Consider the following 11,094-nt stretch of genomic DNA (forward strand, 5'->3'; position numbering starts at 1 on the left):
GCCCATTCTGACATTGTCCTTATAATTAAGAGTTGGCTTGTGAATATATAATATTCATAGTAAATCTGTTTTTACAGCAATTAAAGATCATTCTAAAGATGAATCCCGACTTGCAACAAAAAATGTCATTTGTGATCCCTCAGAGACCAGCTCCACAACAAATCGCAGCAGTGTTACCTTAAGCTTATCAACATTACCATCTGATTCTTATTACAGCCGAAGTATAGAAGCAGCTGATGACTGGTTTTCTGATGATTCTCTAGTGAAAAGGAACTCTCCGGGGCCTTCTCTCGGGGAACCTCTAATGGAAAAAGTATTTTCATACCTGTCAACCATTTCATTAGAAGAGGGTACTGAAAGTGTACTGAATGACACTTTATGATCATCAAAAAGATGACCACATTAAGGGAAAATGTTCATGAAGAAACATAGAGGTTGAAATACAAAATCTTCAACATAATACTGAATGACTTTTTTCTTTTGAAACCTTGTATACACTGAAATCAGGTAAAGTTGAAACTGAATTATCAGCTTCTGAGTCTCTTAACATGTCCATGCTAATATTACTTTTTTTGTTCTTTACCATAGAGCGGCTCTACGTCCCTTGCTGGTTCTTATTTCTAGAAACAAAATTAGGAAGAACTAGAGTGATGTCATGAACATTAAGCTTAATTTATTGTATCTCATCCAAAGACATATTAAGTAAAATGAGTGTATGTCAACAAATAGGAGAAAAACATTTAAAAATCTTCAGCACAAAAATAATATATATATTTTCTTTGAGACTGAGTCTCGCTCTATTGCCCAGGCTAGAGTGCAGTGGCGTGATGTCAGTTTACTGCAACCTTCGCCTCCAGGGTTCAAGCGATTCTCCTGCTTCAGCCTCCTGAGTAGCTGGGATTACAGGCACCTATCACCACGCTGGCTAATTTTTGTATTTTTAGTAGAGATGAGGTTTCACCATGTTGGCCAGGCCAGTCTCGAGCTCCTGACCTCAAGTGATTCACCCGCCTCGGCCTCCCAAAGTGCTGGGATTACAGGCATGAGCCACTGCGCCTGGCCAAAAAAAAATATATATTTTTGAATAAAATATCCACAGCATTTCCTTATACTTTTGATGTTTTCAATTTTATTTCAATGTGGGTAGGGCTGGGTGGAATATCTATTAGTTTTTCTGAATTTAAAACACATAAATTATTTATAATTCAAATATTACCATGTTATGCTTTTAGTAAGCAGTATAATTTTGCTCCTGCAAGATAGCTTGAAATGCTGAATCCAGAAAAGAGGCCAGGCACAGTGGTTCATGCCTTATATAAGAATTATTATATCTTACACAATTGTAAGAGGAACCAAGGAAGTGAAGTTTAAGGAGAGAAACTAGAGAATCAGAGAAGGAGTCACCAGCAAGATAATCTGAAACTCTGACCAAGAGATCTTTTGAAAAATAAATAAATAAATAAAAATAAAAAGTAAAACATCTTTTTAAAGTGAATAACTAGAGAAACCACTGTCCAACTGCCACAGTAAGACTGTAGAGGGGAGGCTTGTGGGAATGTTTACAGGAAGCTATGCATCAGCAGCAACTGCCTTTGGGTATACAACCTAGTTCCATGATTCCTAGCCTGGAAATATGGGATAACAATTAAAAATTTATTTTATTTTTATTTATTTATTTTATTTTTATTTTTTGAGACGGAGTCTCACTCTGTCACCCAGGCTGGAGTGCAGTGGCAATGGTCTTGGCTCACTGCAACCTCCGCCACCTGGGTTCAAGCAATTCTCTGCCTCAGCCTTCCACATAGCTGGGATTACAGGCGCCCGCCACCATGCCTGGATAATTTTTTTGTATTTTTAGTAGAGACGGGTTTCACCATCTTGGCCAGGCTGGTTTCGAACTCCTGACCTCATGATCCAAACACCTCAGCCTCCCAAAGTGCTGGGATTACAGGTGTGAGCCACTGCGCTCAGCCTATTTTATTTTTATTTTGTTTTATTGAGACAGCCTCACTATTCTGCTCAGGTTACAGTTGAACTCCTGGGTCAAGCAACCTGCCTCAACCTCCCGAGTAGCTGGGACTACAGGAGCACGTCACTGCACCCAGCTCGCAACTGCCTTTGACACTGTGCTGCCAAGCATCTTGTGGCAGACCCAGGGCCATTGTTTGCCAACATGATCAGCAGTTGGGAGGAAGAACTGGACACTGAAAAGAACTGGACATAGGGCGGAGGAGAAAAGACAAACCGGAATCCACTGGCCTCCCTATAGTCTGTTTCCACATATACGCAGATTACCTTCACAGAATAGTGGCCTCTGCTTAGATTCTGCTTTCCAAATATTGCACAAATGCCTCTTTAGGCCAACTTTAGCCAAGAACTATACATAGAAAAAGATTCTGAGAAACATAATTCCAGCTTAACTAAGTTAACACAGTACAAACCACAGTCTACCCATTAGCAATTTAGCATTCATTTACACTTTTTTTTTTTTTTTGAAACAGAGTCTTACTCTCTTCCCCAGGCTAGAGTGCAGTGGCACGATCTCGGCTCACTGCAACCTCCACCTCCCAGGTTCAGGTGTGTCTCCTGCCTTAGATTCCCAAGTAGCTGGGATTACAAACACAGGCCACCACGCCCGGCTAATTTTTATAGTTTTACTAGAGATAGGGGTTTACTATGTTGGCCAGGCTGGTCTTGAACTCTTGACCTCAGGTGATCCACTGGCCTTGGCCTCCCAAAGTGCTGGGATTACAAATGTGAGCTATTGTACCCAGCATTATTTACATTTTATCCATACTTGAAACCTTCAAATAAAAACAATAGCAGAGTGATGTTGACAAGACATCCCTCTACAGCAATAGTAATTTAACAGGCATCCACAGACAAAAGTGCCTTTGTTAAGCTTTGGGATCCAGGTAGGAGTTTGTGAAACCCTGGTGCAGCCCAAGACCAAAGAGGGCCTTTTCTTTTTTTTCTTTGGGACAGAGTCTCACCCTGCCACCCAGGCTGGAGTGCAGTGGCATGATCACAGCTCGCTGTAGCTTTAAACTCCTGGGTTCAAGCAATCCTTCCATCTCAGCCTCTTAAGTAGCTAGGCCTACAGGTGTTCCACCATGCCCAGCTAATTTTTTTTATTTGTTTCTAGAGACAGGGTCTCCCTATGTTTCCAGGCTGGTCTTGAATTCCTGGGCTCAAGCAAGCCTCTCAAAGTGCTGAGATTACAGGTATGAGCCACTGCACCTGGCCTAAAGAGGGCCTTTTGAGAGGGCAGAACTGCCCTTGCTGGCCGATCTGGAAATGACCCATTTTCCCTATTGACTCAGCTCTGAGTCCTGTTTGGCCCTAGTCCTGCTACTAGAACCATTAGCCCAGGGACCTGTGAGGAGTCACACCCATTTATGCTTCAAGCTGACAGACCTGCTGACCTCAGTCCCCACAGTGTACTCAGAAATGGCTCTGAAACTTGACTGTAGCCCCTCTCAGCAGTGGTCAGAAATCAGAAGTCCTGCTGGTGGCATAGGGTCCCAGAAGGAGACATACCCACCTGAGTCCCCAGGGCCATTTTGCCAACCTCAGTTCCACAGCAGACTCTGAAATAGTTGTGACACTTGGCTCCAGCGCCTCCCAATAATGGTCAGAGATTAGTACTGCTTATGACACAGGCACCTAGAGAGAGATGTGCCTGTCTGAGTCCGTGGAAAAGGCTTGCCGACCTCTGTCTGGCTGTGGACACTGAAATAACCCTGTGACTTCATTCTATTCTCTCTCAGCCATGCACCAGGATAGTACTGCCTGCCAAGAGACCCAGTAAGTGACCCAGTAGGAAGCTTCCCAGGAACACAGAGGAAGCCATACATGGCTGCATACCTAGTATCAGCCCCACTGTCTGCAGACCCTGAAGTGGATCTTCATCCAAGCACCAGCCCTGTGGAACAAGGTCCTAGAAACATTCTAATCTCCTTAGGAACCAGAAAGGATCCATATCCATTAGAGCTCCTGGTAACAGGCCTGCCATCTGCAGATCCCACTGCAGACACAGAAGCCGCCATGTGACCTAGCTCCAACCATGGTCCCAGAGGCAATCTTATTAACTTGAGAGCCTAGTAGAAGTTCTTAACCTACTTTAACCTACTGATACCAATCTATAAAGACTAGAAGTGGTGCTTATGCCTTCAAATGCAGACACCAAAGCAAACCTACATGGATAATGTAGAATCAGGCACACATCATACCACCAAAGGAAACTAATAAAGCTCCAGCAATGGAATCTAAATAAATGAAGATCTACAAATTGCCTGAAAGAGAATTCAAAATACTTATCTTAAATAAGCATAAGGAGATGCAAGAAAATACAAATATACAACTAAATAAAATTAGGAAAACACTGCATGAACAAAATGAGACTTTAATAAAGAAATAGTAACCATGAAAAAGGAACCTAACAGAAATCCAGGAGCTGAAGGATACAGTTGAGAAAAGTGTAATAGAGAGCTTCAACAGCAGACTCAATCATGCAGAATAAACATTAGAAAACTCAAAGACAGGTCATTCAGTATTAACCAATTAGAGGAACAACAACAACAAAAGGAATGAAGAAAGCATAGGGAACCTAGGGGACACCCTCAAGTGTATGAATGCACAGATTGTGAGAATCCAAGGAGAAAGATCCCTGTCTGAAAATCCCCAAGTCTTGGGAAGGAGATGAACATCTAGATTCATGAAGCTCAAAGAATCCCAAGAAAGATAAACCCAAAGAAGAATATACTGAGGAATAGTACAGTCAAATTGTCAAAAATCACAGAGAATTTTGAAACTAGCCAAAGAAAATAAACTTATACAAGGGAAACTCCATAAGGCTAACAGACTTCTCAACATAGACTTGCAAGCCAGGAGGGAGTGGATTGATACATACAAAGTGTTGAAAGAAACAACTTTCAGCCATGAATACTATAACCAGCAAAGCTATCCTTCAGAAATAAAGGAAAGATGAAACTTTCCTAGACAAACAAAAGCTGAGGGAATTTATCACCACTAGACCAGCCTTCGAAGAATTGCTAAATGAAGTTCTTTGAGTTAAAACAAAGGATGCTCATTAACAAAGTGAAAACATATGGGCAGGGCACTCATGCCTGTAATCCCAGCACTTTGGGAGGCCAAGGCGGGTGGATCACCTGAGGTCAGGAGTTCAAGACCAGTCTGGCCAACACGGTGAAACCCCACCTCTACTAAAAATACAAAAATTAGCTGGGTGTGGTGGTGCATGCCTGTAATCCCAGCTACTTGGGAGTCTGGGGCAGGAAAATCGTTTGAACCTGGGAGGCAGAGATTGCAGTGAGCCAAGATCTCACCATTGCATTCCAGCCTGGGTGAGTGACAGAGTGAAATTCCATCTAAAAAAAAAGAAAAGAAAACATATGAAAGAAAAAAACGCAATAGTAAATATATAGTCAAGTTCAGAATACTCTAATACTATAATGGTGGTATGTAAATAATTTTTATCTATACTATAAAAGTTGAAAGACGAAAGTATTAAAATAACTATAGCTAAAATAATTTGTTACCTAAAACACAATTTTAAAAGATGTAGTCTGGGTATGGTGGCTCACATCTCTAATCCTAGCACTTTTGGAGGCCAAGGTAGGAGGATCACTTGAGGCCAGGATTTGAGACTAGCCTGGGCAACATAATGAGACCCTATCTCTACAAAAAATTTTTTTGAAACAACAAAACAAAACAAAAAAAGATGTAAATTGTGACATTGTTCTGCAGTGGGCAGGCATATGCAAACCTACCCCCAAATTCCAAAGAAGCTGAAAGGCTGAAGAAAGAGACTGGCATATCTAGTTTCTCAGAAAGAAACATTTAATAGAGTCTTACAAGCAGAAGCCATGTCCCAGCAGCCACAAGATGAGATGGTGGATCTCCACACCATTACTCTCCAGGCCCAAGGCTTATATACCATAGGGAGGAATGTGTAGGACAATTGAAGTCAACTCCTCAGGGAAAGGCAAAAATGTTATGTGAATCTGTATAAGGGCAAAATTTATGGTCACGGTTGTTTTGACTTAAGGCCAGGATTGACAGTAGTTAAGGTAGAGGTCTTAGAGGCATTTCTCTGATTAACAAGGGTTAATCAGAAGTCAGCATGGCAGATTAGTATCCAAGATGGAGTTGCTCCACAGATATCAGAAACAAAATTTGAGGGGAAGGAGTAAAAGTGTACAGTTTTTAAGATGTGATCAAAGTTAAGTTGTTTTTTGCTCAAAATAACTTGTTATAACTATAAGATGTATGTAAGCCTCACAGTACCCACAAAGAAAACACATATACAAATAAACAAAAGATGAAGAGAAAGGAATCAAAGCATACGATTATTGAAAATCATCAAGTGACAAAGGAAAACAGCAAAAGAAAAAGAAGATAGCAAAAGATCAATGAAGTAATCGTAAACACCAGGCACGGTGGCTCACAACTGTAATCCCAGCACTTTGGGAGGTAAAGGTGGGTGGATTGCTTGAGCTCAGGAGTTTGAGACCAGCCTGGGCAACATGGCAAACCTTATCTCTACAAAATATTTAAAAATTAGCCAGGCATGGTGTCACACACCTGTAGTCCCAGATACTCGGGGGCTGAGGCAGGAGGATCACTTGAGCCCAGGAGGTCAAGGCTTCAGTGAGCCAAGGTCATGCCACCCTTCTCCAGCCTGGGCAACAGAGCAAGACCCTGTCTCAAAAAAGAAAAGAAAAAGAAAACCAAAGTAACCAGAAAACAACTAATAAAATAGCAGCAGCAGGTCCTTATCTATGAATAATTACCTTGAATGTAAATGGATTAAATTCTATGGAGTGGCTGAATGAATTTAAAAGAAACACAAGATTCAACTATATGCTACATACAAGAGAATCACCTTGGCTTTAAGGACACACACAGACTGAAAGTGAAGAGATGGAAAAAAATTTTCTATGAAAATGGAAACTAAAGAGAACGGGTAGCTATATTAAAATCTGACAAAATAGACTTTAAGTCAAAAAACTGTAAAAAGAGACAAAGAAAGATATTATATAATGATTAAAAGAGGTCAATTCAGTGAGAGAATATAACAATTAGGAATATCTATGCACTCAATAGTGGAGCACCCAAGTATATAAAGCAAACATTCATAGAATTAAAGGAAGACATAGACTTCAGTACAGTAATAGTAGGTGACTTTAGTACCCCACTCTCAGTAGTGAACAGACCATCCAGACAGAAAATCAACAAAGTTAAACTATACGCTAGACCAAATAGACCTGACAGTTACAGACCATTTCACCCAACTGCTGCAAAATACACATTCTTTTCATCAGCACATGGAATATTTTCCAGAAAGATCATATGTTTGGCCACAAAGCAAGTCTTAACATTTTTTTAGCCTTTTTATTATTGTCTTTTTATTTATTTATTTATTTATTTTAAATCGAAGATCCCTTACTGGCCCTGCTTCCATGAGTAGAATGACCAGGGGAAAAGGGAGAGGAACCAGCCGGCACAGGGAGGGGTCATCTCCACAACATTCCATTTATGCATAGAACTAAACAGACAATCACAGAGTCACTATTGCGGTTAGAAGTTGGCAGCATGGGAAGGGGGAGGAACAGGTGGGGAGTAGGGGTGTTGTTAAAAAAAAATACAGGCCACTCCACAACTGGAGTTCCTGGGGGGAATTTGGTCTGCTCCAACCAAAGAGGAATCAGAAGATCAAAAGCAGTTTGGGAAGGCCAGAACCGTCAGGGATGAAGGGAGGAGGAAAATCCAGGGGGTTAGGGTTCTGTTTGGCAACTGGGGTGAAGGGATTGCCCTCCCTCTGCTGGGATCCCCCCAGCCCCTCCGGTCTGGCAGGAAGGGGGCAGCCTGCAACCCCCGAGGGCAGGTGTGGGGCTGCCAGATGCTCCAGGCAGTGGGCCAGAAGGGGCTCACAAAGGCTTGCCCTCCAGGGAGATGACGGCACTGCCCCCCAGCATCTCTGCCAGGGTGCAGCGGTCCTTGACCTCCTCGTAGCAGTTTGCTTGTAATGCATGCTTGATCCCTGTCAGCTTCCTCTTGATGGTGTCCTTGGAGCTGGCATAGATTATTTTGCCCTTAAGGGGCGCAGACTCAGGGGCCCAGAAGATAAACACCAGGTCCTCCTCCTTGCTCTCCTTGGTCTCGTAGGTTGCATCATAGAGGGCGTAGCAGTAGTCCTTATATGGCAGCTTCTTGACAAAGGTGGCTTAGAGGTTGTCGACAGTCTGGCCCACATCGCCCACCAGGATCTCCTTGCCCTCCTCCAGGATAATGTTCTTCTTGTCCTCACTCAGGCAGAAGAACACCACCTCTTGCACTTCTTCGCCTCCTCTGGCGTTGAAGACTTACACATCTTCATGTCCTTGAACACCTCGATGACACCATCAGAGACAGCCACCCCTGAAGCCATGTTTCCGGAAATGAAAAGAAGAGGGCACGGAGAGCCTCAGAAGACACCGCTGCTAGGACTCACCTGAACCAAGTCTTAACATCTTTAAGAAGATTTGAATCAAATCAAGTAGATTTTGTGGACAAAATGGCATGAAACTAGAAATCAACAAACAGGAGTAAATTTGGAAAATTTACTACTATGTGTAAATTAAACAGTGTGCTCCTGAACAACCAATGCGTCAAAGAAGAAATCAAAATGGAAATACAAACATATCTTGAGATGAGCTAAATAGAAACAAACTATCCCCAAAATTATGGGATTCAATAAAAGCAGTTCTAAGAGGGAAGATTATAGCAATAAACACCTACATTAAAATGGAAGAAAGATCTCAAATAAATAAGCTAATGTTATACCTCAAGGAACTAGAAAAAGAACAAGCTAAGCCCAAAGTTAGTAGAAGAAATAAAGATTAGAGAAGAAATAAATCGATACTAGAAAAACAATAGAAAAGATGAACAAAACTAAAACTTAGAATTTTTGTATTATATTTATTAATACACAATTATTATACATATTTGGGGTATTTTAGTATTTCGGTACATATATACAATGTGTAATTATCAAATTAACATTATTGAGACATCCCTCACCTCAAACATTTATCTTTTCTTTGTGCTGGGAACATTATACTTCTTAGCTGTTTTGACATACATAATAACATTGTTGTTAACTGTAGTCACCCTACTCTACTAGCAAACATTTTAACTTATGGCTTCTATCTAACTCTATGTTAGTAGCCATTAACCAACTTCTCTTCACCCCCCTCTCCACCATTCCTTTCCCAGCCTCGGTAACCACCATTCCACTCTTTACCTCCATTAGATCCACTTTTTAAGCTCTCACAAATGAGTGAGAACATAAAATGTTGTCACTGTGTGCCTGGCTTATTTCACTTAACATAATTATTTCTAGTTCCATCCATGTTGCTGCAATGACAGGATTTTATTCTTTTTATGGCTGAATAATATTCCATTGTGTATATATGCCACATTTTCTTATTTATTCATCCTTCGATGGACACCTAGGTTGATTCTATCTCTTGGCTATTGTGAATAGTGCTAGTGCTGCAATAAACACAGGAGTGCAGGTAGTCTTCAGTATACAGATTTCCCATCTTTTGGATATATCCCTAGCAGTGGAATTGCTGGATCATATGGTAGTTCTGTCTTTAAGTTTTTTTTTTTTTTTTTTTTTTTTTTTTTTGAGGCGGAGTCTTGCTCTCTCACCCAGGCTGGAGTGCAGTGGCGCGATCTCGGCTCACTGCAAGCTCCGCCTCCCGGGTTCACGCCATTCTCCTGCCTCAGCCTCTCCGAGTAGCTGGGACTACAGGCGCCTGCCACCACGCCTGGCTAATTTTTTGTATTTTTAGTAGAGACGGGGTTTCACCGTGGTCTCGATCTCCTGACCTCGTGATCCACCCGCCTCGGCCTCCCAAAGTGCTGGGATTACAAGCGTGAGCCACCGCGCCCGGCCTGTCTTTAAGTTTTGGAGGAACCACCATGCTGTTTTTCACAGTGCTTGTACTACTTTACATTCCTACTACAGTCTACAATATTTCTCCTTTCTCTGCATTTTCACCAGCATGTGTTATTTTTTGTCCTTTCTATAATAGCCATTCTAACTATGGTGAGATAATATCTCATTGTGGTTGTGATTAGCATTTTCCTGATGATAAGTAATACTGAGCATTTTTAAATATACCTGTTGGCTATGTGTATGTTTTGAGAAATGTCTATTCAGGTCTTTAGCTCATTTTTTAATCATTTTTTTCTTTTACTGTTGAGTTGTTTGAGTTTCTTAAATATTCTGGTTATTAATCCCTTGTTGGATTGATAGCTTACAAATATTTTTTACCATTTTGTAGGTTGTCTCTTCACTTTATTGATTGTTTTATTTACTGCAACAGAAGCTTTTTGGCTTCATGCAATCCCATTTGCCTATTTGTGCTTTTGTTGCCTGTGCTTTTGAGGTCTTACCCAAAAAATCTTTGCTTAGACCAATGTCCTAGAGTGTTTCTCCAATGTTTTTGTCTATTAGTTTCATAGTTTTAGGTCTTACATTTAAGCCTTTAATCCAAGAGTCCCCAACCCCCAGGCCATGGACCAGTACGGGTCAATGCAGTCTCCATCAAAATCTCAATATCACTTTTCACAAAAATAGAAAAAAAAACATAAAATTAATATGGAATCACAAAAGCCCCCTAATAACGAAGGCCATCTTTTTTCTTGTCTTTTTTTTTTCTTTTTGAATCAGGGTCTCGCTCTGTCACCCAGGCTGGAGTGCAGTGGCACAATCCCAGCACACTACAACCTTCACCTCCCTGGCTCAAATGATTCTCCTGCCTCAATTTACAGAGAAGCTGGGACCACAGGCATGTACCAGCAGACTGGCTAATTTTTGTATTTTTAGTAGAGATGGGGTTTCTCCATGTTGCCCAGGCTGGTCTCAAACTCCTGAACCCAAGTAATCCACCCACCTTGGCCTCCCAAAGTGCTGGGATTACAGGTGTGTACCACTGCGCCTGGCCAGTCAGGGCAATCTTTAGCAAAATGCACAAAGCTGGATGCATTACCTTGCCTTACCTCAAAATCTACCATAAA

The 11,094-nt window shown here is 41.4% G+C and overlaps 1 protein-coding gene and 1 pseudogene across 2 annotated transcripts in view; one reads left to right on the forward strand and one right to left on the reverse strand.

Moving 5' to 3' along the window:
* The window catches only part of C12H1orf185 (chromosome 12 C1orf185 homolog), a 47,020-nt gene extending 46,562 nt beyond the window's left edge, over window positions 1-458 (forward strand). The window contains exon 5 of the mRNA XM_030823182.1: window positions 78-458. Coding sequence (XP_030679042.1) covers window positions 78-382 — 305 coding nt within the window. The 3' untranslated portion in view covers window positions 383-458. The remainder of the gene's footprint in view (window positions 1-77) is intronic.
* A 7,350-nt stretch (window positions 459-7,808) lies between these two features.
* Window positions 7,809-8,452, reverse strand: LOC101177209 (annotated as a pseudogene). Its single transcript, XR_180518.3, has one exon. The product of XR_180518.3 is annotated as a cofilin-1 pseudogene (transcript).
* Window positions 8,453-11,094: the final 2,642 nt, after the last annotated feature.

The sequence above is a fragment of the Nomascus leucogenys genome, chromosome 12 (assembly GCF_006542625.1).
Source record: "Nomascus leucogenys isolate Asia chromosome 12, Asia_NLE_v1, whole genome shotgun sequence".
NCBI classification, from domain to species: Eukaryota; Metazoa; Chordata; class Mammalia; order Primates; family Hylobatidae; genus Nomascus; species Nomascus leucogenys.